The 23,367-nt window shown below is 21.4% G+C and overlaps 8 protein-coding genes across 8 annotated transcripts; 3 read left to right on the top strand and 5 right to left on the bottom strand.

The window, feature by feature from the left end:
• Window positions 1–137: 137 nt before the first annotated feature.
• SRAE_1000337900 (Hypothetical protein) lies at window positions 138–1,988 on the bottom strand (the record flags this gene model as incomplete). The annotated part of the gene is made up of 2 exons (XM_024650561.1): window positions 138–1,843; window positions 1,883–1,988. The coding sequence occupies 2 exons, from the start codon at window positions 1,986–1,988 to the stop codon at window positions 138–140; spliced, it is 1,812 nt and encodes a 603-aa protein (XP_024504327.1).
• Window positions 1,989–2,329: 341 nt separating this feature from the next.
• On the bottom strand, window positions 2,330–5,295 carry SRAE_1000337800 (Zinc finger, CCCH-type domain-containing protein; the record flags this gene model as incomplete). The annotated part of the gene is made up of 4 exons (XM_024650560.1): window positions 2,330–3,552; window positions 3,595–3,682; window positions 4,921–5,189; window positions 5,238–5,295. 4 exons carry the CDS (start codon window positions 5,293–5,295, stop codon window positions 2,330–2,332), a joined length of 1,638 nt encoding a protein of 545 aa, XP_024504326.1.
• Window positions 5,296–5,702: 407 nt separating this feature from the next.
• On the top strand, window positions 5,703–6,797 carry SRAE_1000337700 (DnaJ homolog subfamily B member 11; the record flags this gene model as incomplete). The annotated part of the gene is made up of 1 exon (XM_024650559.1): window positions 5,703–6,797. One exon carries the CDS (start codon window positions 5,703–5,705, stop codon window positions 6,795–6,797), a length of 1,095 nt encoding a protein of 364 aa, XP_024504325.1.
• A 475-nt stretch (window positions 6,798–7,272) lies between these two features.
• On the top strand, window positions 7,273–8,843 carry SRAE_1000337600 (snRNA-activating protein complex subunit 3; the record flags this gene model as incomplete). The annotated part of the gene is made up of 2 exons (XM_024650558.1): window positions 7,273–7,835; window positions 7,889–8,843. The coding sequence occupies 2 exons, from the start codon at window positions 7,273–7,275 to the stop codon at window positions 8,841–8,843; spliced, it is 1,518 nt and encodes a 505-aa protein (XP_024504324.1).
• Window positions 8,844–9,067: 224 nt separating this feature from the next.
• Window positions 9,068–10,631, top strand: SRAE_1000337500 (snRNA-activating protein complex subunit 3; the record flags this gene model as incomplete). The annotated part of the gene is made up of 2 exons (XM_024650557.1): window positions 9,068–9,636; window positions 9,677–10,631. 2 exons carry the CDS (start codon window positions 9,068–9,070, stop codon window positions 10,629–10,631), a joined length of 1,524 nt encoding a protein of 507 aa, XP_024504323.1.
• A 43-nt stretch (window positions 10,632–10,674) lies between these two features.
• SRAE_1000337400 (GH10531p) lies at window positions 10,675–12,314 on the bottom strand (the record flags this gene model as incomplete). Its single annotated transcript, XM_024650556.1, has 3 exons — window positions 10,675–11,730; window positions 11,774–12,192; window positions 12,251–12,314. The coding sequence occupies 3 exons, from the start codon at window positions 12,312–12,314 to the stop codon at window positions 10,675–10,677; spliced, it is 1,539 nt and encodes a 512-aa protein (XP_024504322.1).
• A 742-nt stretch (window positions 12,315–13,056) lies between these two features.
• On the bottom strand, window positions 13,057–14,983 carry SRAE_1000337300 (GH10531p; the record flags this gene model as incomplete). Its single annotated transcript, XM_024650555.1, has 2 exons — window positions 13,057–14,633; window positions 14,902–14,983. The coding sequence occupies 2 exons, from the start codon at window positions 14,981–14,983 to the stop codon at window positions 13,057–13,059; spliced, it is 1,659 nt and encodes a 552-aa protein (XP_024504321.1).
• Window positions 14,984–16,601: 1,618 nt separating this feature from the next.
• SRAE_1000337200 (Protein dead ringer) lies at window positions 16,602–20,241 on the bottom strand (the record flags this gene model as incomplete). Its single annotated transcript, XM_024650554.1, has 3 exons — window positions 16,602–17,762; window positions 19,598–19,887; window positions 19,953–20,241. The coding sequence occupies 3 exons, from the start codon at window positions 20,239–20,241 to the stop codon at window positions 16,602–16,604; spliced, it is 1,740 nt and encodes a 579-aa protein (XP_024504320.1).
• Window positions 20,242–23,367: the final 3,126 nt, after the last annotated feature.

Genomic DNA, 23,367 nt, shown 5'->3' with positions numbered 1-23,367 from the left:
AAAAATTTTTACATAATAAAATTTTATATAATATGTTATTATTTATTGGTTAATGAAAATATTAAAAATTTACATTTTAAATATGAATTAAGATGATATTAAAAAAAAAAGTTAATAAAAGTATGATATTAATATAATTAATTGACCTCTCTACAACTATGAAAGAAAAATTTATAAAGAAATTTGGCATTTTCCATAAATCTTTCTTCAACCAAATTAATAGCTGTATTATTTTTAACTTTTTGAGATAAGAAATCACAAACATCATTAATACTTTGAATCATTTCATCTCTAAAATCATCAATTATAGAAGGATCAATGTATGATTTTTTTTCTAATTGCTGTGTTTCTTGAAGTACTACAGTAGAATTGTTGTATGTCTTTGTAGCCATGTCAATAGTTTCATTAACTTGTTTTATTGATTCCGTAAATGTTTCATTAGTAGTATTACTATTTTTTAAACTTTTTGTTTCATTATCATCATCTATTGAATAGATATCTTGAGTATTTGTTGTAGTTATCATATTATTTTCACTAGTAAATTCTGATTTTTTTATTCCTAAATCAGATATTATTGTTGGAGTATTAATAGCTGTTTGTGTTTTTGAATTTTCACAATGACGAACCATTTCTGTGGAGCAATCATTATCAAGAAGAAATTGTTGTTGCATGAATAATGTTTCATTTCTTTCAGTTTCTGAAGGAACTGATGAATAACCAAGATTTTTAACGAAAGTTCTTGATAAATATGGTGTTTGAAGTTTTTTTGATTTTTCATCAGCATAAAATGTTCTTTCTGAAGATTCATCTCTGAATGTACTATTTGCAAGACATTTAATTTTTAAATTAGGTATTGTTTCTTCCAAACTTTTACGATATGTATGATTAAATTGATCATCAAAATTCTGATTCTTTCGATCATTTATAGGTATTTTATTTTTTCTGAATGTAATTTCTAATTGTTCAGCAAGTGTTAGACGATTGTACTTAGTAGATACATTTTTTTTTCCTACAGAATATAAATTTGTAAAACAATCACTGTTAATATCAATTATTTCTGTACAATTTTCTTTTGGAATTGGTGATGGTTGTACTTTATCAGTTTTCTTAACTTTTGTAGATTTATGTTCATCTAAATGTTGGTTATTACTTTTGTTGTTATATGAGAATGAAACATCACCTAATATTTTATTACCATCTAACAAATTTTCATATTCATTTCTAAATTCTGAATAAAGTCCTAATGTCGTTTGTTGAGAATTAGTTGTATTGTATGTTTTAGCTAATGAATCTTCATTTATATTTTGATTTTTTGTATTATTTCCTTTTTCAGTAACATTCAAATTTTCAGAAGTATTGCCTTTTAATTTGTTAGTATTATCTCTATAACCTTCTTTTTTAAATGTTTTTGAATTTCGACGTGTTGTTAAACGCTTGGTTTCAGGAACTTTAAATACTTCTTCATCAGATGAGGAGTCAATTGGTAGAAAACTTTTTATTGTGCTACTTTTAACATTTCTTTTTTTTTGTCCAACATTATCAATACTTTCTGCTTCTGTATTGTTGAATAATAATGTTCCATTTGTTGTATCATCAATACAACAACTTTGATATCTTTTATCATAATTATTAAATGATTTTTTTCCAAAAGTAGTAGAATTACAATTAGTTATTATCTCTGGATTTTCATTTTTTTTAGTTGTATATTTATACTCTATTTCATTTTCAAATCTTTTCATATTAGTATCATTTGATGTTTTATTTATTGTAATTGCTGCAGCTGAAGATATGTCTCCTAAATATCCTGTTCTATTTATTGTTGTTTGAAAAGTATTACGTTTTCCTATAAAATAGAATATAAATTTTTATTTATTTAACATACCATCGGAAATAGCTGAAAATTCTTCTGAAGGTTGAGCAATAATTCTATTAGGAATTTTAGGATTTTTACTAGAACTCGTTGATCTTGATCTCACTTTTGACATCATTATTAATTATAAATATTTGTATATTTGTTTTATTACAATTAAATAGAAAAGAAATTTGTGTAAATTTATAATTTAAATATTAAAATATAAAGAACAAAATTTGTTTATGCAAAAAAAAATTAAATTATAAACTTGTTTTAAGAATATTTGGCAAAAAAATATTGCTGAAAAAATAGTTTCATTAGTTAGCTACTTTATTCCAGTACTTCTAAAATTATCTTATATGTTTCAATTTTGCTAATTTGAAAAACTTTATTTTATTTATTTATACTAAAAAACAATATTAAAAATTATAACTAATAAAAATGTCAAAAAAGATATTATTAGTGATAGTATTTTTATCATCTATGCGAATATTTATAATCATTTCTTGTATATCTATCACAACAAATAGATTTTGATCTTGTTTCAAGAATAGGTGTTAAAGATCTTATGTATCCAGTAGTTCGTTGATTTCCATGTAAATTTTTGCAATTTAATTTATATCGACAAAATCCATTTCTATATCTCCAACAATCAATAATTCCTAAATCGTATGCTTTAGATTTTGAAAATCTATGTGTTTCAGTTTCTTGCCTATCTCCTGAATGATTCCGTTTCCTGGAAGAGCTTCGACTGTAATAATATATTGATCTGTTTGACTCTAAGTCTGAACAATAGTCACAATTATTAAAAGAACTTGACCTTTTTGTTCTTCTTGGAAAATGATAATTTTTAGAATAACTACTATCTTTTTTTTTAGATGATTTTTTTTCTTTTATTTTTGTTTTAACAGTACTTTGAGAAACATCTGAAACAGTTTCAATTTTGTTTAAACTTTTATAATCATTATTTTTAACTGTTTCTTCATCCTTTGTCAAAATTTCAGATGAATAAATAACTTTTTCTGTAGAAAAATTTTCAAATTTTAATTTTATTAATTTTGAATCATTTAATTTAATTGTAGAAGTCTTATTAAAACCAACTTTTTTTTCATTTGAGCGTTCAGATTTTAATTTATTGATATATATTTCGTATTCTATAGTAGTATTAATGCATTTAAAAGGAAATTTTTTTATACAAATGTTTTCAAAAAATATATCATAAACCGATGGATTTTTTGCTTTAAATGAATAAGGAATTTTTTCAATAAATGTTTTGTCTATTGGAAATATTTTATATCTTATTTCGTCTTTCTTTTTTGTTTCCAGTACACTTTTATTCTTCACTTGTAATTCATTACACTTATTGTTAATACTTTGAAACATCAAATGTTTCCTTGTTTTTTCAAGTATATTCTGGCTAATAACATTTGGTTTCTCTTTAGACAATGTATATGATTTTTTAGGTTCTTTGACATTGATATGAACTTTATTCATATTATCATTATCACCTTGTACTCCAGTAAAACGATGCTTTCCAAGAGATACAGCAGGTTTGTGTCGTGTTTTTTTAGCACTTGAATGATTGAACTCATTTCCTGAATTATAAAATAAAGAATTTTGCATGCTTGATCTATGTTCTTGATTTATAGCTTTAGTTATTTTAGATTTTAAGTATGTAATTACTTGTGTAAATTTTTCATCTAAAAAAAAGTTTTTAGGAAAAATCAAAAAAAAAAACTTACCATTATAATAATTTTTATATTTATATAGATCTGATAACAATAAATCCAATTGCTCGGATGAAATATTTTTAAACATATACTCATCCATCTAAAAATAAAATAAAATTATTGGAAATTTAAAAAAATATTATAATACATCTTTAAGTTGTGTCAAGTAAACCAATAAACCATTAGAATCTTTATTATTGTAAAATTCTTTCAATTGTTTGATGATTTCTTCTATATTATTATTATAAGAAGACAAATTTTTAGTACTAGTTCTAGAATTAATGTTTCTATCGACAATATTTGTTTGAGAATTTTTTGTATTTACATTTGAAATTACAGTAAAGATGGAAGATTCAATTTTAATTTTTCTTGGATCCATTTTTTATATCATTTTAATGATATATTTATAATACTTAATTTTAAATGAAAGAATAATTTATATAAAATAGATTTTTAAATATATATAATTAAAAATGTCTCTTAATTTACAAAAACGATAAATTATATAATAAAATAAAATTATCTATCAATTTTACTGTTAAAATATTTAATATTATATATGCTTAAATTTATAAATAATTTTTAGAAGGAGGTATAAAGTCTAATGTACATGTTTCAAAATACTGATGTACCATACAATTAATACTCATAAAAATAAAGTGATATAGTGATATGTAACAATTTAATTATGAACTTTTTTATATTAAATAAAAATTGAATTTTTTAAAAGATATTAAATAATTTAAATTTCATAAATTATATTGTATTTTATACATTCATTAAAACATAAAGATTTCTTCATGTTTTAATAAAATTAATTTAATTTAATAGAAAAAGCAAACATTTTAATATAGAAAAAATATTTTTATAATAAATATTATAGTTTAAAATAAAAAATAATTAAAATTCAATAAGATAAATAAACTTTCGAAAAAAATTTTCTAATTTTCAATCATTCTTAATGTGCTTATATTGGGTACTTTTGCCGTCATTTTTAAAAATTTGAAATTGTGTAGTGGCATAAAAACTTTAATAATGTATAATTTACTTTAAAATTAAAAATTAATGTATTATAAAAAATCTTTTTCTCTTATTTTATTTTTATTTTATTTAAAATCAAAGTCGTCAAACATTTAAAAAATTTATTCCAAAATAATATAAAATTTTTATTAAAAAAAGATTTTAGTATTTATTTATTTTTTTTATTATTATGTTGTTGTTTTATTGATAATAAAAATAAAATTATTAAGATGTTAATAGTTATTTTTAATTCTTCTTCTTTTATATATAAAAAAAATTGTTTATAGTTTGAAATTAATATTTAGTAATAATTATTACAATAAATGTACATAAAGTAGTAAACAATAAAATAAATGGTATCATTTTACATAAACTTTTTTTAAAATTACTACAATTATTTTTAGTTAGTAACTGATGAAAACTATTATAACCTCGATCATTTAAATTGTTAATTTGATTAGTAGTTTCAATATTTTTTAAAAAAGGATAAATTGTACTAATTATCAATTCAGTATTTCTTTCACTCTTATCTGAAGTCCACGTGTTATATTCTAAAGGAACTCTCAAATCATTTGTCATATAGTTGTCTTTAAAAAATAATACCATTTTACAAAAAATTTAATTTTTCAACATACCTCCAAAATAATTAAAATTTTTAGTGCGCATATCTCCAACTTCATGATTAAAAGTCATTTTGTTTTATTTAGAAAATTCATATACCCGATATATTTTATCACATTCAAATAAAATTTTTTATTGTTAACATTTTTAAACAAATTTATGATTTAATGTTTATTCATATTTCATTAAATTTGAAGAAAGATATTTTATTTTATAATAAAACAATACAAAATTTCTCTAACATATATTATCAATAATCTTTTTTTTTTTCAAAGAATTAAAAAAAAAAAACTTTATTTTTTAAATTTTCTTTCTTTATTTTTTATATATAAAATATTTATATGATATAATATTTTAATGTCTGTTTGGGAAATATGACGTGTTCCAAAACAACTTGTAATTATATTCAATTATAAAAAAAAAAATTTTTTTATAAATTTTTATTTGCATAATTTCTATTTATAGACATTTATAGTATAATGCTGTTCCTGCATGGCAAAAAAATATTGACTATTATAATTTTTTTATTGATTATTATTGTTGATTGTGGGAGAGATTTTTATAAAATATTAAATGTTCCAAGAAATGCAAATCAAAATCAAATAAAGAAAGCATATAGAAAGTTGGCAAAAGAATTACATCCTGATCGAAATCAAAATGATAATCAAGCTAATGAGAAATTTCAAGATTTAGGAGCGGCCTATGAAGTATTATCAGATAAAAAAAAACGTGCTATCTATGATCGACATGGAGAGGAAGGTTTAAAAGAAATGCAAGGTGATAGTGGTGGTGGATTTAATCCATTCAAAGATTTCTTTGGTAGTGGTAGTCCATTTAAAGACTTCTTTGGTGATGGTTTTAGTGAAGAAGAAACTGAAGAGGTTATTCATAAAGGAAGTGATTTAAATATTGATTTATGGATAACTTTGGAAGAAGCATATAATGGTAAAATTTTAGATATTCAAAGAGTTAAATCATATTACAAAGAAACGAGTGGAACTAGAAAATGCAATTGTAGATTAGAAATGAGAACTAAAAACATGGGTGGTGGTGCTTTTCAAATGTTCCAAGTTCAAGTATGTGATAATTGTCCTAATAAAGAAATTGTCCATGAAGACATTGAATATAATATTGAAATAGAAAAAGGTGTTGATGAAGGTCATGAAATTCTTAAACATGGTGAAGGTGAACCACACATTGATGGTGAATCAGGTGATTTAGTGCTACGAATAAAATTAGAAAAACATCCAATATTTGAGAGGCGTGGAGATAATTTATATACAAATCTTACAATTTCTTTAGAGCAGTCATTAATTGGATTTCAAAAGGAAATAGTCCATATGGATGGGCATAAATTAGAAATAACCCGACAACAAGTTACTCCACCTAATTCAAAGATACGTAAAAAGGGTGAAGGAATGCCTAATATATCAGATAACACAAAAAAAGGTGATTTGATTGTTACAATTGATGTTGAGTTCCCTAAAATATCTTTATCAACATCAGAGAAGGAAGAAATATCAAAAATTTTAAAACAACCATCATATGATAATAAAATATATAACGGGTTGTAGTCATAATATTTATTAATAATAAAAATTATATAAATTATTATTAATTAAACAAATTCTACATGTTTTTTAACACATTGGAAAGACTCATACATTAAATACTTTAGTTCTTTTTTTTTGTTATCATTATCTTCATCACTTTTAATTTTTTTTTCTCTTTGAGTAACAATGATTAACATTAACTGGAAAATCTTTGTTAACAATTTAATGGAAAATTATACCTTTTTTTAAATTTATCATTATCAAAAACAAAATATTCCTCTATTGAGATGGGGAATAAAGTATAACATATCAAATAAATTTTTAATTGCCAATATAAATCGCTTACTCTTGAAGCGATAGTTATGGTAAAATCGGTACCAAAGTCTTTATTATTTATCAGAAACTTTACTTTTTTTTTATAAAATTTTATTTTATTTTTACAAATATTTATTTTCTTCCATAGTTATTTCTCGTAAATTTGACCTTTTCTTGAAATATGTCTTTTGATTCCTTTATTGGAAGTAAAAGACTAGCAAAATTTTCTCCTGTTTTAAATCTAAATGACTTTAGGTATAATGCTATATATGCCAAAAATTTAATAAAGTTATCATTACCATGTATTGAAGAAGAAACTTTGTGTAATACTCATCTTGTAAATAAAAATATTAATCAAAAAAATTGTAGTAATGAAGATATAAATATGAAAGATGTAGATTGTGATGAGACACAAAGTTCTTCTGGAAGTAACAATATAACCGAAGATAGATGCCAAAGTTCATTAGGTTGTGAAGAAAAATTAGATTTTGAAGACAAATTTCGAAATGCTGCTAAGAAACTTATAGGAATGACATGCAAAAAAGCACCACCTGGAGAAATAGAAACTAAATATAAAGAGCGTTTAACAAAACTTGAAGAAGAGAAACCTAACGAATTATTAAGTTATAACAAACCAACGATTGATGAAGTTTCAATGACAAAATATAAAAATGGTTTTTTAAATCTTATTAGTGATTTGAATGGAAGTATTCCTGCAGCAATTACAGCTACAAATAATGTTATGTATGTTTTTAAAAAATAAAATATATTAAAGTTTATAAAATTAATGTTTTAAGATTTCATGGTAGTGAATGTGTTAAAAAAGCTCCAGTATATTCAAATGTACAATTATTTGGTGGAGTGTATAAATATAAGGAAAAACATTCATATATAGTTTCAAACAAGAAGATGAAAGAATTTAGAAAAAATAGAAATTTTAAAACTACTTATATAGGAAAAACTAAATATTTTAATTTTGAAGAATATGCTTATGATACGAGAACAAATCATTTAATTGATGAAATACCTGACGAATTAAGGTTAACTATTAGATTGTATATGCCAAAAGTTCCAAGAGACATACGACTACCATATAACTTTAATGCTGGTTATCCTGTAATTGATAAAGTATTCTTTTTTTGTGGTAATAATACTTTAAAACAATTAAAAGATAAAATGTTATGTTATTGGGATCTAGTTTGTTTAAAAAAAGAAGAAGAGGGAGAACCAAATTATACTGACTTTATGATGTACAAAGTACCATCTTCTTTTATTTTTATTCATGATACATTTTATATAGATAATTCAAGAAAAGATTTAACAGATATTTCAAAAGAATATAAAGAATTTCTGGATAAACGTTCCAAGTTATATGGTAATAGTAAAATTGGTGATATGGAAAGTACCAAATTAAATGATCTTAATCTTCGTTTAGGAATGGCGTATGTTTATGTTCATATGGGTGGGCGTTGTGAACATATGTTTTCTATTTCTGATGTTAGAATGATAAGCTATAATGATTACCATGATTTAAAAACATATCCTATAAAAGTTAATCAACCACTAAGAAAAAAAAAATGCCATGTTTGTAGTAGTGAAGGACCAAGATATATAATTGTAGAATGTAATTTAATGCCAAAATGCCCAAAACTTATGTGTGAAAAGTGTTACAAAACTTTCAATTATTCTTTTAGTATAAGAAATACTGATGCAATAGTTTATCCTTTTGTTGATAGAAGTCTTATCACTTAAATATTATTTTGTAAATATAATATAAACTTTTTAATTTACTATGTCTCTAAAAGTGTTATATAATAATAATTGGCATAGTATTATTATAAAAACAAACATTCTATTTAAGTTATCTTGAAACTAGTAGATTGGTAAAATATATATCCAATCATATTTAAATTCTCTATAGCATTTAAAAAATTTAAAAAGTAATATTTTTATTTTTTTTTTGTTAAATAAAAAGTATGGCACTAGATCAGTTGATTGGTAGCCAACGCCTATTAAAATTTTCTCCTACTATTAATTTAGAAACATTTCGTTATAACTCAATATATGTAAATAATCTCTTAAAGATTAACATTCCTTGTACTGATGAGGAATCATTATATAATAAATTTGGTGAAAAAAATGATATAGAAGATAAAATTCAAATTGAAGTATTATCTGATAATTCAGAGGATGAAGGAAATGAAATTGAAAAAGGAAGATTAGAAGATGATGTTGATAAAGAAAGAAATGTATGGTGGAGAAAAAAAAAAGTTGGGCAGGCGTATAATGAATTAATAAATTCAAGAAGATTAGTTTCAAGATTATTTTATCAAAATCCAAATTATATAAATACAATAAAAACTGAAACAAAATATATTGGACGAAGTAAACCAAATTTTCAATTTGATATTTTAAGTTTAAATAGAAAAGACACTGCTACAATTGATGAAGATAGTTTTTCTAAATACAAAAATGGTTTTCTTAATTATATACAATCTCTTGATGGTTCATTAGAGGATGCAAAACATGCAGTGATAACTGTTAAGTAAGATAAATTTAAAAAATTTTTTATTAATTTTTTTTAGTGATTTTACTTTTGAATGTATTCAAAAAAATCCAGATTTTTCAAAATTAAATTTATTTGCCAAAGTTTCAACTGATTGTTATGATAATGTTACAACTAAAATAAGTTCTAATAGATTTACAATATGTCGTGATCCAAATACAAAAGTTGCACAATTAGTTAAATGTAAATATTATCATTTTTATGAATATGCTTTTGAGACAAGAACTAATATTATTGATGAAGAAATACCTAAAGATTTTAGGATAACAGTAAGATTATTAATGCCTAAAGTTCCTAAATTAAAAAGAATACCATGTAATTCAAATATATGGAGACCAGTAATTGATAAAATATATTATTTAAGAGGTGAAAATTATCTTATAGAATTACGAAATAAAATAGCATGTCATTGGGATTTTGTTTGTACAAAAAAAGCTGAAGATGGTCAACCAACAGAAGATGATTTTTTAATAAGTCAATTACCGTCTTCATTTTTATTTATTCATGATACATTATACATAGATTTAACACGTAAAAATAGTAAAGACATAACAAGTGTATATATAGAATTTTTCAAAAAACGAAGTCATATTTTTGGTTCTGTAAAAGTTAAAGATATCAATAATAATAAAATATCAGATCTTAATATTCGTCTTGGACATCCATATGTCTTTGTTCATATGGGAGGACATTGTGAACACCAATTTGTATTTTCTGATTTAAGGATGTTAACAATAAATGATTATTATCATATTGAGACATATCCTTTTAAAGTTGCAGAAGTTTATCGTGGAAAATTATGTAATGTATGTAAATTGAATGTTCCTAATTTTGTTGTTATTTCAAGTCAAGCAATTCCTAAATGTCCAAAATTGCTATGTTATACCTGTTATCATAGATTTCATTTTGTTTTAGATGTTAAAAGTATTGATAGTGAAGCATATCATTATATTGATAAGAATGGATTTGTATAATTTTATATTCTTTTTAATTTTTTTTTTTAATAATAAATAATATTTATGGTCCTTTTTTATAACTATTATATATTTCTCGAAGTCTTTCTAATTCAACTTTTTGATTGACATGTTCAAGAACTGTTGGTGAACTTAATAAAACACCAAATGTTCCACCTAATGTAACTCCAAAAAAGACAAATAATAATAGACGATCTATTACCATACCAACATATTTCCAATCATCACGACACATTTTATATTCTTCATCTTGTTTAATATAATCTGTTATATATTCAATAGCATCAATTGCTTTTGATGCTTCAGCTGTTAATGGATAAAATTGTGCTGTAAAAATATCTTTTCCAGTATCAATAGATTCAGGTTCATAAATATGTATAGCTGGTACCGGCCATTGATCAACAACATTTCCCGTTTGATTTTTTATTACAGATGGACATAATGGATGATGACTACTTTTACTTATTGTAAATTCACCAACACCAGGCAATTTACTTTTACTAGCCATTTTATTGGTTTTCTTTTTAACAGCACTTATCTGTTTAGGTCTTTTCATACAAAGAAATTTAGGCAAAAATTCTAAAAAAACAACTCTAACCCATTTTGGCATTCTATGTGTTGTTGGTGCTCTAAAATAAACATTTATAATTATAACTGTAATTAAAATTGTAATAACATTAAGAACAAATGTTAAAAGTAAATATTTTGCCATTAATGGAATTGTTGATGATGTTGGTGGGAGAATTTTTGAGACTAACAATAAAAAAACTACTATAGATAAAAGAACAGATGTTGTTAATGAAATTTTTTCTGTTGATTCTGTTGGTAAAAAAAATACAGACATTGATATAAATGCCATAACAACTGTTGGTATAATTAAAACAACTGTATAAAATAAAGTTTTTCTTCTAATTTTTAATTGATATTCTATACGTGAACGTTTTTTTACCAAAGCAGCTGGGGCATCTAAAACATCCCATATTGAACTTGGTGAATATTCTGATAAATCTATAAATGATGCTTGATCAAAATCTAAAGTAATTTCATTTTCATTATATGTCCATGATCCAAATATTAAGTGACATATTTGTTGATCCATCTAAAAATATATATTAAAAAAAAAAAAATTATTAATAAATTACCGGAAAATATTCAACATCTATTATACAACTGGATTTATATATAGCAGGTGGTACCCAAAGAACATCTCCTTTATGATTTATAACAACATTACACATAAATGAAACTTCGTAATTACCATCAGCATTATTAAAAAGAACAATATCTGGTACCCAAACTTTATCAGGAGATACTCGTATATCTTGAATGTTACCATAATCTATAGGATTCCATTTCATTTGAAAATCATGCCATTTTAATGTTAACCAAACATTTGTCTGCATAATTTGATCTTTTTCATCAACATTTATCAATAATACTAATTGTAATGAAGCTCTTACAACTAATGGACCATCACTATCATTTTGTATTGGTCTTATAAGTGAATTATAGCCTTTAAAAATATCTTGCATTAATCTTTCTTCATCTTCAGATCCATTTACTATTAAAAAAAAAAGTGGTAGAATTTTAATTAAAAAAAATGGATAATAAAAACATACAATTTTTTGGTATAAAAAAAAATAATATTAATATAAAGAAAAATATTTTTATAATACATAACATATCAGCATTAAAATTAATTTATTATATTAATTTAATCTTCAAACCACTTTAAGATAAGAATTTAAAATTATTATTATTATTTTATAAAAATACTAAAAAAGAGAGATGAATTAATTGAAGATTAAATAAGGCTTACTCTTTTATCTTAGAGTAATAGACATTGAATTTATTATTTTCTTTTACTTCCTCAAAAACATAAAATAAATATTTCTTCCCCTAAAAACAAAAGAATTTTCTTTTTGGTATAAAAATAAAGTTTATTCAAAATTAAATTTATCTTTATCAAAATAGTAAATTTAATTACTTAACAAATTATTATTTTTATAAAATTTTAAAATATAAATATTATCTATTGAGATTGAAAGTTAAGAATAATAGAGAAGTAGTTGTTTAAAGTGTCACTTTTAATCACTAGATCAATAGAAAATGCCATTTTATTTAATGTAAAAATATTCATCTTTTTGGTTATCAAAACAATATTACTAATACTATTTATTTCTTTTTCTTTTAAAATATAACTTTAGTTAAAATTATTTTAGTCAAAAAGAAAACGGCATTAGACAGTTTATTAAATTTAATATTACCTTCATAGATAAAGTTTAAAGTAAAAGTATCTTTTATTGATAAACTTAATTTTTTTATTACTAACATTTATTATATTATCATAAAAATATATACATACACACAAAAGGCACAATTAAATTTATCTTCTTTTTTAATTTATTTGTAATATCAATTAAAATTAATTTTTACCATTACCACGATATTGTTTTATTAATCTTGTTAATTCTAATTCCTGATTTACATTATCAAAAACTGTTGGTGCTCCAAATAAAATACCACATGTTCCACCTAATGTTACACCAAAAAATATATATAAAAGGAGACGATCAATAACCATTGCAATATACTTCCAATCATCACGTAATGCTTTATCTTTTTCATCAGATTTCATATTATCTGTTATATATGCTATAGCTTCAACAGCAAAATTTGCATTTTCACCTAATCCATAATCATCATCAAGTGAACATGTCTTACCACAATTTGTTGATAAATTTGTATTAAAATTATCTTTTAAAAATATTGGTATATCTCTTCCTCTACTTGGTGATGTTATATTTTTTTGAGGTGTTGTATTAATAATAGTATTACTATTACAAAATGGATGATGTTGATAAAATAATCTACCATTATTATCAATATTTGTATTATAATATGGATGCATTATATTACCCTCAACTAAATTCATAATTTCTTTTTTACTTCTCATCTTTTTTTTTCCTTTTGGTAATCTTTTAGGTCTTTCCATACATAATATGAATGGCATAAATTTTAAAAATATTATCCTTACCCATCTTGGCATTCTATGTGTAGTTGGACCACGAAAATAAATGTTAATAATGATAACTGTTACTATAATTGTTATAATGTTTAACACAAATGTTAAAAGTAAATATTTTGCCATAAGTGGAATTGTTGAAGATGTTGGTGGGAGAATTTTTGAAACTAACAATAAAAACAATACAATTGATAAAAGAACATTCATTATAAGAGTCATTTTTTCACCAGATTGTGTTGGTAATAAAAATACTGTCATTGATAAGAATGCCATTAAAACTGTTGGTATAATTAATACTATTGTATAAAATAAAGGTTTTCTTCTAATAACTATTTGAAATTCCATTCGTGAACGTTTATTAACTAATGCTGCTGGTGCATCAATAACATCCCATATTGAACTTGGTGAATATTCTGATAAATCTATATATTCTGATGCATAAAATTCTAATTTAACTTCAGAACTATTATATGTCCATGATCCAAATATTAAATGACATGTCTGAATATCAAATGGAAAATAATCAACAACTATAATACATGAACTTTTATAAATAGCTGGAGGTACCCATAACATTTCTCCTTTATGATTAACTACCACATTACACATAAATGAAACTTCATAATTACCATCAGCATTATTAAAAAGTACAATATCTGGTAACCATACTTTATCTGGTGATACTCTAATACTTGTAATACCACCATAATTTTCTGGATCCCATATAAATCTATAATCATTCCATTTTAATGTTAACCAAACATTAGTATGCATTATTTGATCTTTCTCATCAACATTTATCAATAATACTAATTGTAATGCCATTGATACTATTATTGGTTCTGATGTATTTGGATTAATAGGATGAATATAAGAATTGTATCCTTTAAATATATCAATCATTAACCTTTCCTCATCATCATTATCAGGTGTAGATGTTCCTATTCTTCCAACAACAGATGAAGAGGAGGTAGATGCTAAAAGATATCATTATTAATAGTTAACTTAATAATAAGTTAAAAAAAAATTTTTTTTTTCTTATATATATTTTAAAAGAAAAAGATATTAATATATGCATCATTATTTTATTATTTCAATAACTTTTTAAAAATGATTATCAATTGTAAGGTGATTAATAAATTATTGGTCTATTAAAAACTCTATCAAATTATTTATTATAAAAAGATTAAAGATAATAAAATAATGAGATTGATGTGTATAGATAAATAAGAAATTATAACTTACATTGTTTAGTAGCAGCTCTATTGGTACTAATTATTTTTATAAAACAAATAAATAAAATTATTTCTTTAAGTAGTATAATCATATTTTATATGAAAAATACCATAGTACAATATAATAATAAAAAAATTATTAACAAATAAATAAATATTTTTTAGTTATATAAAATAAAAGAAGTAATTATGAGAAGTAAAATATAATAATAAAAAAAAAATTATTTCTTTTTTTTTTTTATAAACAAAAAGGAAAAGTAAAAAATCCAAAAACTAAATATTTTCTCGTTTAAATATTCCAACAAATATTGTTATATTTTTCTATTATATGTTGATTTTCTTTCTATATAGAGGGCGGTTCTTTTATAACTTTATAAATGATAAGTAGTTTAACTAAAATATATTTTATTTAATGTTTGAAGTTAAAGTATTATATAAAAGAGATAAAAAGTAAGATATATGTAGATTTAAGATAATAAATTTGGTGATAGTATATATATATATATTTATATATATATATGTTTATTTATTTATTAACTATCTCCTTAATTTTTTAAATACATTTTAATGCCATAACGTTTGTTTATATTAAATATTTTAATATAAAATATTAAGTCATTATTAGTATTTTATCGACTTCTTTTATTTATATATTTGTTTATTTCCATTTTTAAGAAAAAAAAAATTATTTTTATAAATTATAATTGAAGATATATATTTTTCTAATAAAATAATAGTATAAAAAAACTTTCTAGTTCTTTTTTCTCTTAAAATATATTATTTTTTTTTTTAAAAAAAGAAACATACATTTTGACAAATCCATATATTATTTTACACTATTTTTAAACTTGTTCATTATATTTGAAAGGATAATTTATATGTTAAAATATCATAATTTAAAAATAGCAAAAAAAAAATGACATAATTTAAATGGGTATTTATTTTGACTATTCAAAATTAGTTAAAAAGTAATGGTAAATAATATTATTACAAAATTAAATAAATTTTTAAATATATATGTATATATATTTCATTCAACAATACAATAAAAATGTATAATAATATATACTGTACAAGGAAAGTTGTTACATGAAATTAAAAAAAAAATTAAATATATAAATATATATAAGGTAATTGTGATAAAAATACAATTATAGTCTGCAAAAAATTCTTTTTTTAATTATATCATTGAGATTAAAACAAAAAAAAAATGACAAAGCACACATCTTCATTAAGATATATATATATATTATATATAGAGATAAAATTAAAATTAAAGTAAAAAGGAGAAAAATGTGAAAGTTGTGGTAAAAGCTCTTTTAAAAAGATTCAAAATTGGAGATTTTGTCTTTGGAAGAATGAAAATAATAAAAATTTTTACAAATATTATATGAAATACATTATATCTTTCACTTATCAGGAAGAAAAGGATTATTTTTTTATTAATCATTTCTTATTCAAATGGATTATATTTCATCATACCCAAATAATAAATTTTCTTTTATTCCTAATACATCATTACACTATATATTAAAAGTTTTCATTCTTATTGTTTCTTCAAGAAAATAAAAAAAAAAATTTTGTTCTTTTTTTTTTTTTGTTACAAATATTTAATATTTTTCATTATAATATTTTGTTGTATATTTGTTAAAATTTATCTTTTTTTCATTCTTATTAATTAATGAATCCATATAAATATAATTATATACCTTATGACATATTATTATTATTATTATTACTATTCATTCCAGATAAGGGTAAATTTGGAAGATTTGATACAAAATTAGCAAATGTATTTGTGAGATCTGGTGGTAAAATTAGTGAAGATGTTCCCTGTCCTTGTGTCGTTGATTCTCCTCCAATTGGAGTATTAGGTAAATTAAGAGGTGTCTTTAAAAATGAAGAAGCTCCTGTTGTTGGAATGGATAAATTTTTACCATCTATATTATTTTTTATTCCACTTAATAAACCTCCTGGCATTGAATATAACATACCTTGATACATTTTCCCGTTCAATTCCATTGATATCATCATAGCATTATCATTTGTATTTTTCATTGAATTTATTTTAAAATTTACTGTATTTCCTTTTATATTACTATTTGATTCTGTACTATCTCGACGAATTCTTTTAGCAACAGGACCATTATCATTGACACCACTCTCAAGACTACTAGAACTATCTCTTCCACTATTATTGTTATTTGTATGCCCTGATGATGTTATACAATTTAAATGTTGTGCAGCTGCTGCTGCAGTAAATGCCTGATGTCTATTGAAAGCCTCTGCTGCTAATGTTTGTTGCATGAAACGTTGTTGCATATCAAGATTTAACATTTGATCATTTTTAAAAACTGCTGCAGCTAAAGCATGTTGTGATGGATTAATTGGAAGACCAGAATCTTCATCAGTTTTAAAATTAAAACCACCAAATGCTTTTGGAAATAATGATGATGGATTTGGACCTAAATGAAATGGTAATGTTGCCCCAGGAAAACCTGATGTTGGATTTCTTCTTCCCTCTCTTCTATTACCATCAATAGCTTGTTGTAAATCTTCTGGTCTTGATAATCCTTCTTTTTCACATTCATAATCATACAAATATTTTTGATATTGCGTTCTTAATGTAAAAGCAGCTGAGGTAATAGATGATGGTAAATTTAATCCTTTTGTAATTTCTCTCCAAAGTTTTTTATTAATAATTTCAACTAAACCTCCATGATGTACCACTAAGCGATATAATTCATATAAATCTAATACCTGTTTAGCCATGATTGGTATTCTTGTGACTGGCTTACCAATCTTATGCATAAAACTTAACCAATCATCTAACCAATCTTTTCTTTTTGAATCTTCCGATAACTCATATAACTAAAATATAACAAAAATATTATTATTTTAAAAGAGGCTTTTCATTTTAATTTACAACAGAATACTGTAAACAACTTTATTTTTATAATCTTTTTAATAATAAAAAAAATAAGAAAGACACTTCAACAACCTCATTACATAACCTTTCAATTTATTATAATATAAAAATTGTTAGTTGATTGGTAAGAAAAGAAAATAATATAGGTAACTCAATCCAATTTTATTATTTAATTTTTTTTTTTTTTTCTATTCTTTTTTCCTTGTACCTGTTATTTCCTTGTACGCTGAAGTTAAACAAGATGTAACAAAATATTAATAAATAGTGACAAGGAGAGCGGTATAACAGAAAAATGATAATTCTTTTTATTCATACAAAAATAAATTGTTTTTTTTTTCTATCTAAGTCAATTTAAATTATACTTAAAATGGCTAAATTAAATAGCGGAGTATGATATATAATTATATATATATATATAATCAACTAGTAGATTACCTTTCATAAAATGTCAATTTTTATCTTTATAAATTTAAAATCCTAATTAGACATTCATAATATATATTATAATGTACTATCGATCATTATTTGTAATGATCAAAGATATATATATTTTTATATATAATTGATTTTTATAACAAAAGAAGAAAATCCCTCATTAAATTTTTTTTTTTTCCTTTTTATAATTATTACCAACATCCTAATAATATATACTACATTATATATTTTAAATAACTTAACTTTTATATTATTAACAATAAATAAAAGGTGCATTTAATTACAAATTTATCACAAGACATATTGTATCATTTAGAAAAATATCCATTTCAATATCATTTATATATACACCATATTCAATTAACATATCTTGTTAATAAAAATCTTAATAAAACTCAATAATTGCTTTTTTTACAATTTAACTCTATACAATGTGACATTAAACATTAGTACATAAAATTTTATATTATTAAATATATATTTTAAAATATCTTCTAATTATTATCTTATTACTTAATTAATAAAACATGTCTTTTATCACAAATACAATAAACTTTCATTTTCAATTATTTGTTAATGTTTATTAATTAAAATATAAAGAAATTGTATAGTAATTTAAATATATATATATATAAATATATAAAATAATGAAAAATTTTTAAAAAAAAAAATTTGATAATGTTACTGTAGAAGAAAAAGATATATTTAATAGAATTTTATAAATATATAATACATCTAATATTAATATAAAAACAAAAGTTATATATTTAAAAGAAAAAAATATTTTTATAAGTGAATAACTAAAAATAATAGAAACAATTTAGGTGCAATTTTTTTTTGAAACAAATTTATGATTATAATCATTAATTTTTAAATAAATAATTATTTTAATATTTTCTTTACAATTTTTTTTATAATATATTAGTACAATAATATACATACATGTAGTTGTAAAAGAAAGTTAAGAAAAAAAAATTTTTAATGAGCAGAAAATTATTACCATATAACAATTACTTTGTTAATCATTTACAATTATCATAACTTTATAACTTTATATGTATACTCAACGATGCTAACATTCATTTATCATATAAATATATATATATATTAATAGTTAATTATTTATACAAATACAGTATACCTTCTTTACTATTATACATATCACTATCTCTACATATATATATATATATTTATATTTGTCTTTTTTTTTAATGATAAAAAAAAATTAATATTTTTATAAATATAATAAATTTAATATATATATTATAATAATTACAGTACATTTTTATATTTTAAAATATTATTTTTTTAATATTATAAATATATAAGAATAAAAACTTACTTGTTTAAATTGTTCCTCATAACTCCATGCCTGTGGACCACCTAAACCATCATCATCTGGTTTCTTATTGATACTTACACTTAAATCTTCTGGTTCACCATCTTCAAGATGATCCATATCATCATCATTCAAATCTGGTGATGTCCTCACTGAACCATTAGATGTACCAACACCACTAAAATGATGACCAAGAGACATAAATTGCCTTTGAAATAATGGATTATTTTGTGTAAATGCAAGATATTGAGGAAGATTAGCAAAACTTAAAGGTGAATTTCCAAATGAAGCACCTTAAAATATAAAAAAAAAAAAAACATAAATATAAAATATTTTTGTTAATAAAATAAAAACATACCGGACATTTGTGATGTAAGTTTTTGAAATGCCTTCTGAGCATCTAACATATTAGAAAGTGAAGAAGTATTTAAATCAGTAGGTAAATGTTGTTGACCATCTTGTGATGGACTTTTGGAATTTATTTTTTCTATATTTTTACCATTTTCATTATGATTTATTTTATTACTATTTTCATTTTCATTACTATTACCTCCATCATTTTCAGTATCCTCTGGAGGTTGAAGTATTGGTGATCTTGGTGAGCTACCAGTACTAGATGTAGAGTGTCCCTTTGACTCAACACTCATTTTTTGAGAAGGAATATTATTATTATGAGAAGAAATCAACATGCAGTAGCTAAAAAAAAATAATAATATTTTAAATATTTATTTTAAAAAATAAAATAAAAAAAAAATTCTATCAAAAAAAAAAAAAGATAGATAGATAGATAGATAAAATTCAAATGTTAAAATATAAATTACAGTAATATATATATATAAATAGAAATATTTGATAAGATAATGAGTAATATTAGTTAGAATTAAAAATGATATATAATATATAAAAATGAAAGATATACATATTAAAAATATTTCGCGCACCTCATTTATTTGATAGTTATACCTACTTACATACAAATACTTTTATAATAAAATTAAGATATATATATATTATAAGACGAAATAATGATAATGATGATATAAATACTCTTTCTCTCCTTACAAATGGAGTGAATCTTCTTTTCAAATTTAATTGTATAAATAAAAAAGAATGTATATATACATTTATCGTGCTCCATTATCATTCTCATTTATAATTGTTGGAAATGAAAAAACTTTCTCCTCCCACATCATTCTAATTTTTCTCTCTTCATTCCATAAATATATATATATACATATATATTATATATCTTCTTTTATATATAGATATATAGATATATATATATATTTTTTTTTTTGAATAAAATAATAAGATAACTTTTTTTTTTGTCTTTTTTTTTTTTTATCCTCAAAATATCATATGAAAATTTCAATTGTCCTTACTTCTTTTTTACAATATTTATATATGTTTACTTCTTGAGTGACAATATTTTAATAATAATATAGATACATCTAATAATAATACCAGTAGATAACAGTGTTAAGATATATAGATTTATTATTATATAATAATAATATTTTGTAAGATTAAAAATAAATTTTTTTTTTCTTTCTAATTAAATAATATACAATTATATTATAGTATCTATTTCTCTAAATATGAAAATATTTATAAATTTTATTATTAACTTTTTTTTTTCTACCAAATTTTATAAATGATATATATATGTATTTTTTTTATTTTAACTTAATAACAAAAATATTATTAAATAAATTAGTCCTTAAAATTATAATAGTAATATTCATATATATATAATACAAAATTTAAGTTAATTTTATTTTTAAAATTTCTTTTCTTACTGTCATATAAAGAAGAAAGGGGGGGATATATTGTTTTATCAAAATATATAGTTTTTATCATATAATGTAGTAATAAAAATTTTTATATTTTTATCTCCATTGGGAGGAGTTCTATTTCTCTTTTCATAAATACATTGATGTATATTTATAAGGAGATATATTATTTATGAATATTATAATGTGAAATATTATCAAGAAGTTAACTTAATAATAATATTTAAAATTTAAACTATATTTAGGCAGTTAGAAATATTATTATCTTTATAATAATAATATATATGAAAAAAAAAGGGTTAACCAATAAAAATTGTACAAATTTATCTCATTTTGACAAGCAATTTTATAAAATAAAAGTTATAATATGAAGAACCATTGAAGAATGTTCTCATGAATTATAATAATAAAAATGCTATTATATATCTAAGAGTTATACGGTATAGTTATATGACTTTGCCATGTTCAATGAAATAAAAATAAAGTTAAAAAGAAAATAGAGATGGTTATTGTGATAAGAATTAAATTTATACCACAAACTATTTTCCTTAAACATAAACTTTAAGAATTATAAATATAGTGACATGGGAAATTTTTTAAGCTAAATTATGAAAAATTTCCCTTTATCTTTTTTGTTCCTATTTATTATTTATAAGGATGATTAGAAGTAGAAATTTGGCAGTTGTTTAAAGATTAGTTTAATGGAAACAATATTTTATGACATTGAATATGTGAAAGATATAAATATATATTATTATTATTAAAAAAAATTAAAACGTATAAAAGTTGAAGATTAATGTAATGAAAATGAAATAGATAAGAAAATATTTAAGATAATTATTATGATGTAAGATGATTATATGATAAGTTAAAATAAGTATTAAAAAAAAAATGTATTTAGGTAACTTTTGATAAAATAATTTTGAATAAAAATTTTTATAAAAAAGAAAAATCTTTTTTCTGATCATAATATATATAATATACTATTAATATTATCTATTACATATATCATTTTTACCTCACATACTCTTTGAAACCTTATACTCATTTTTCAACATACACCTATTTATCATTCATTATATTAAAAATATATCTAATTAAAATAATAAAAATTTTTATTTTCTTAACTATTTTGATTTTTAATACTAAAAGATTAAATAATTAATATGATATATATATTTTTAAGAATAAATTTATCTTTATAGAACAGTATAAAATTATTAAAATGCTTTACATCATCATAATCATCATTTTATATTGATACATATTTTTGATTATCATTATTATTTAGAAGGTAGTAAATGAAAATATATTAAAAAAAAAAAAAGTAACGGATGTTGTTAAGAAATATAATAATTTATAATAACTACTCATAAAATGATTCCAAAGATATATTATTTATCATAATTAATAATTATTATATTAAATTATTTTTTAAATAAATTAATATGTTTATTATTATAAGGTAATTGTACCTTTATATTAATATAGGTAATAAGATGATTGATTATCAAATGCGCTAACAATTTATCTTCATCTATTTCTTTTTTTTTTATATCAAAAATGATTGAGACCCTAAATAAAATAAATAATAATAAATCTTAGATAACATATTTAAAAATATTATTTATTTATATTAAAATATTTAAAATTAATTTATCTATTGTATAATAAATATTGTAAGTATATAATTTCTATCTAACATTATTTGATAATATTTATATATATATGTTAAAAAAAAATATTTAGTGATAAAAAAAAAAAGTCCTCCACAATTGTAAAATATTTTATGGAATGATAAACAAAATTTATATTAAATGAATACCAAATTTCGTTTGGTAATAAGAATAATAATAATAATAATCTAACAATTGTGTAATAGAGATTACTGTAAATGTATATATTTATATATAAATAATTTTGTTATATAAAAGTAAATGTACAAAGCAAATGCGAGAATTAAAAGGTTTATATTATATT

Source organism: Strongyloides ratti (assembly GCF_001040885.1).
Source record: "Strongyloides ratti genome assembly S_ratti_ED321, chromosome : 1".
Taxonomy (NCBI): Eukaryota; Metazoa; Nematoda; class Chromadorea; order Rhabditida; family Strongyloididae; genus Strongyloides; species Strongyloides ratti.
This window is presented reverse-complemented; position numbering and strand designations above follow the sequence as displayed.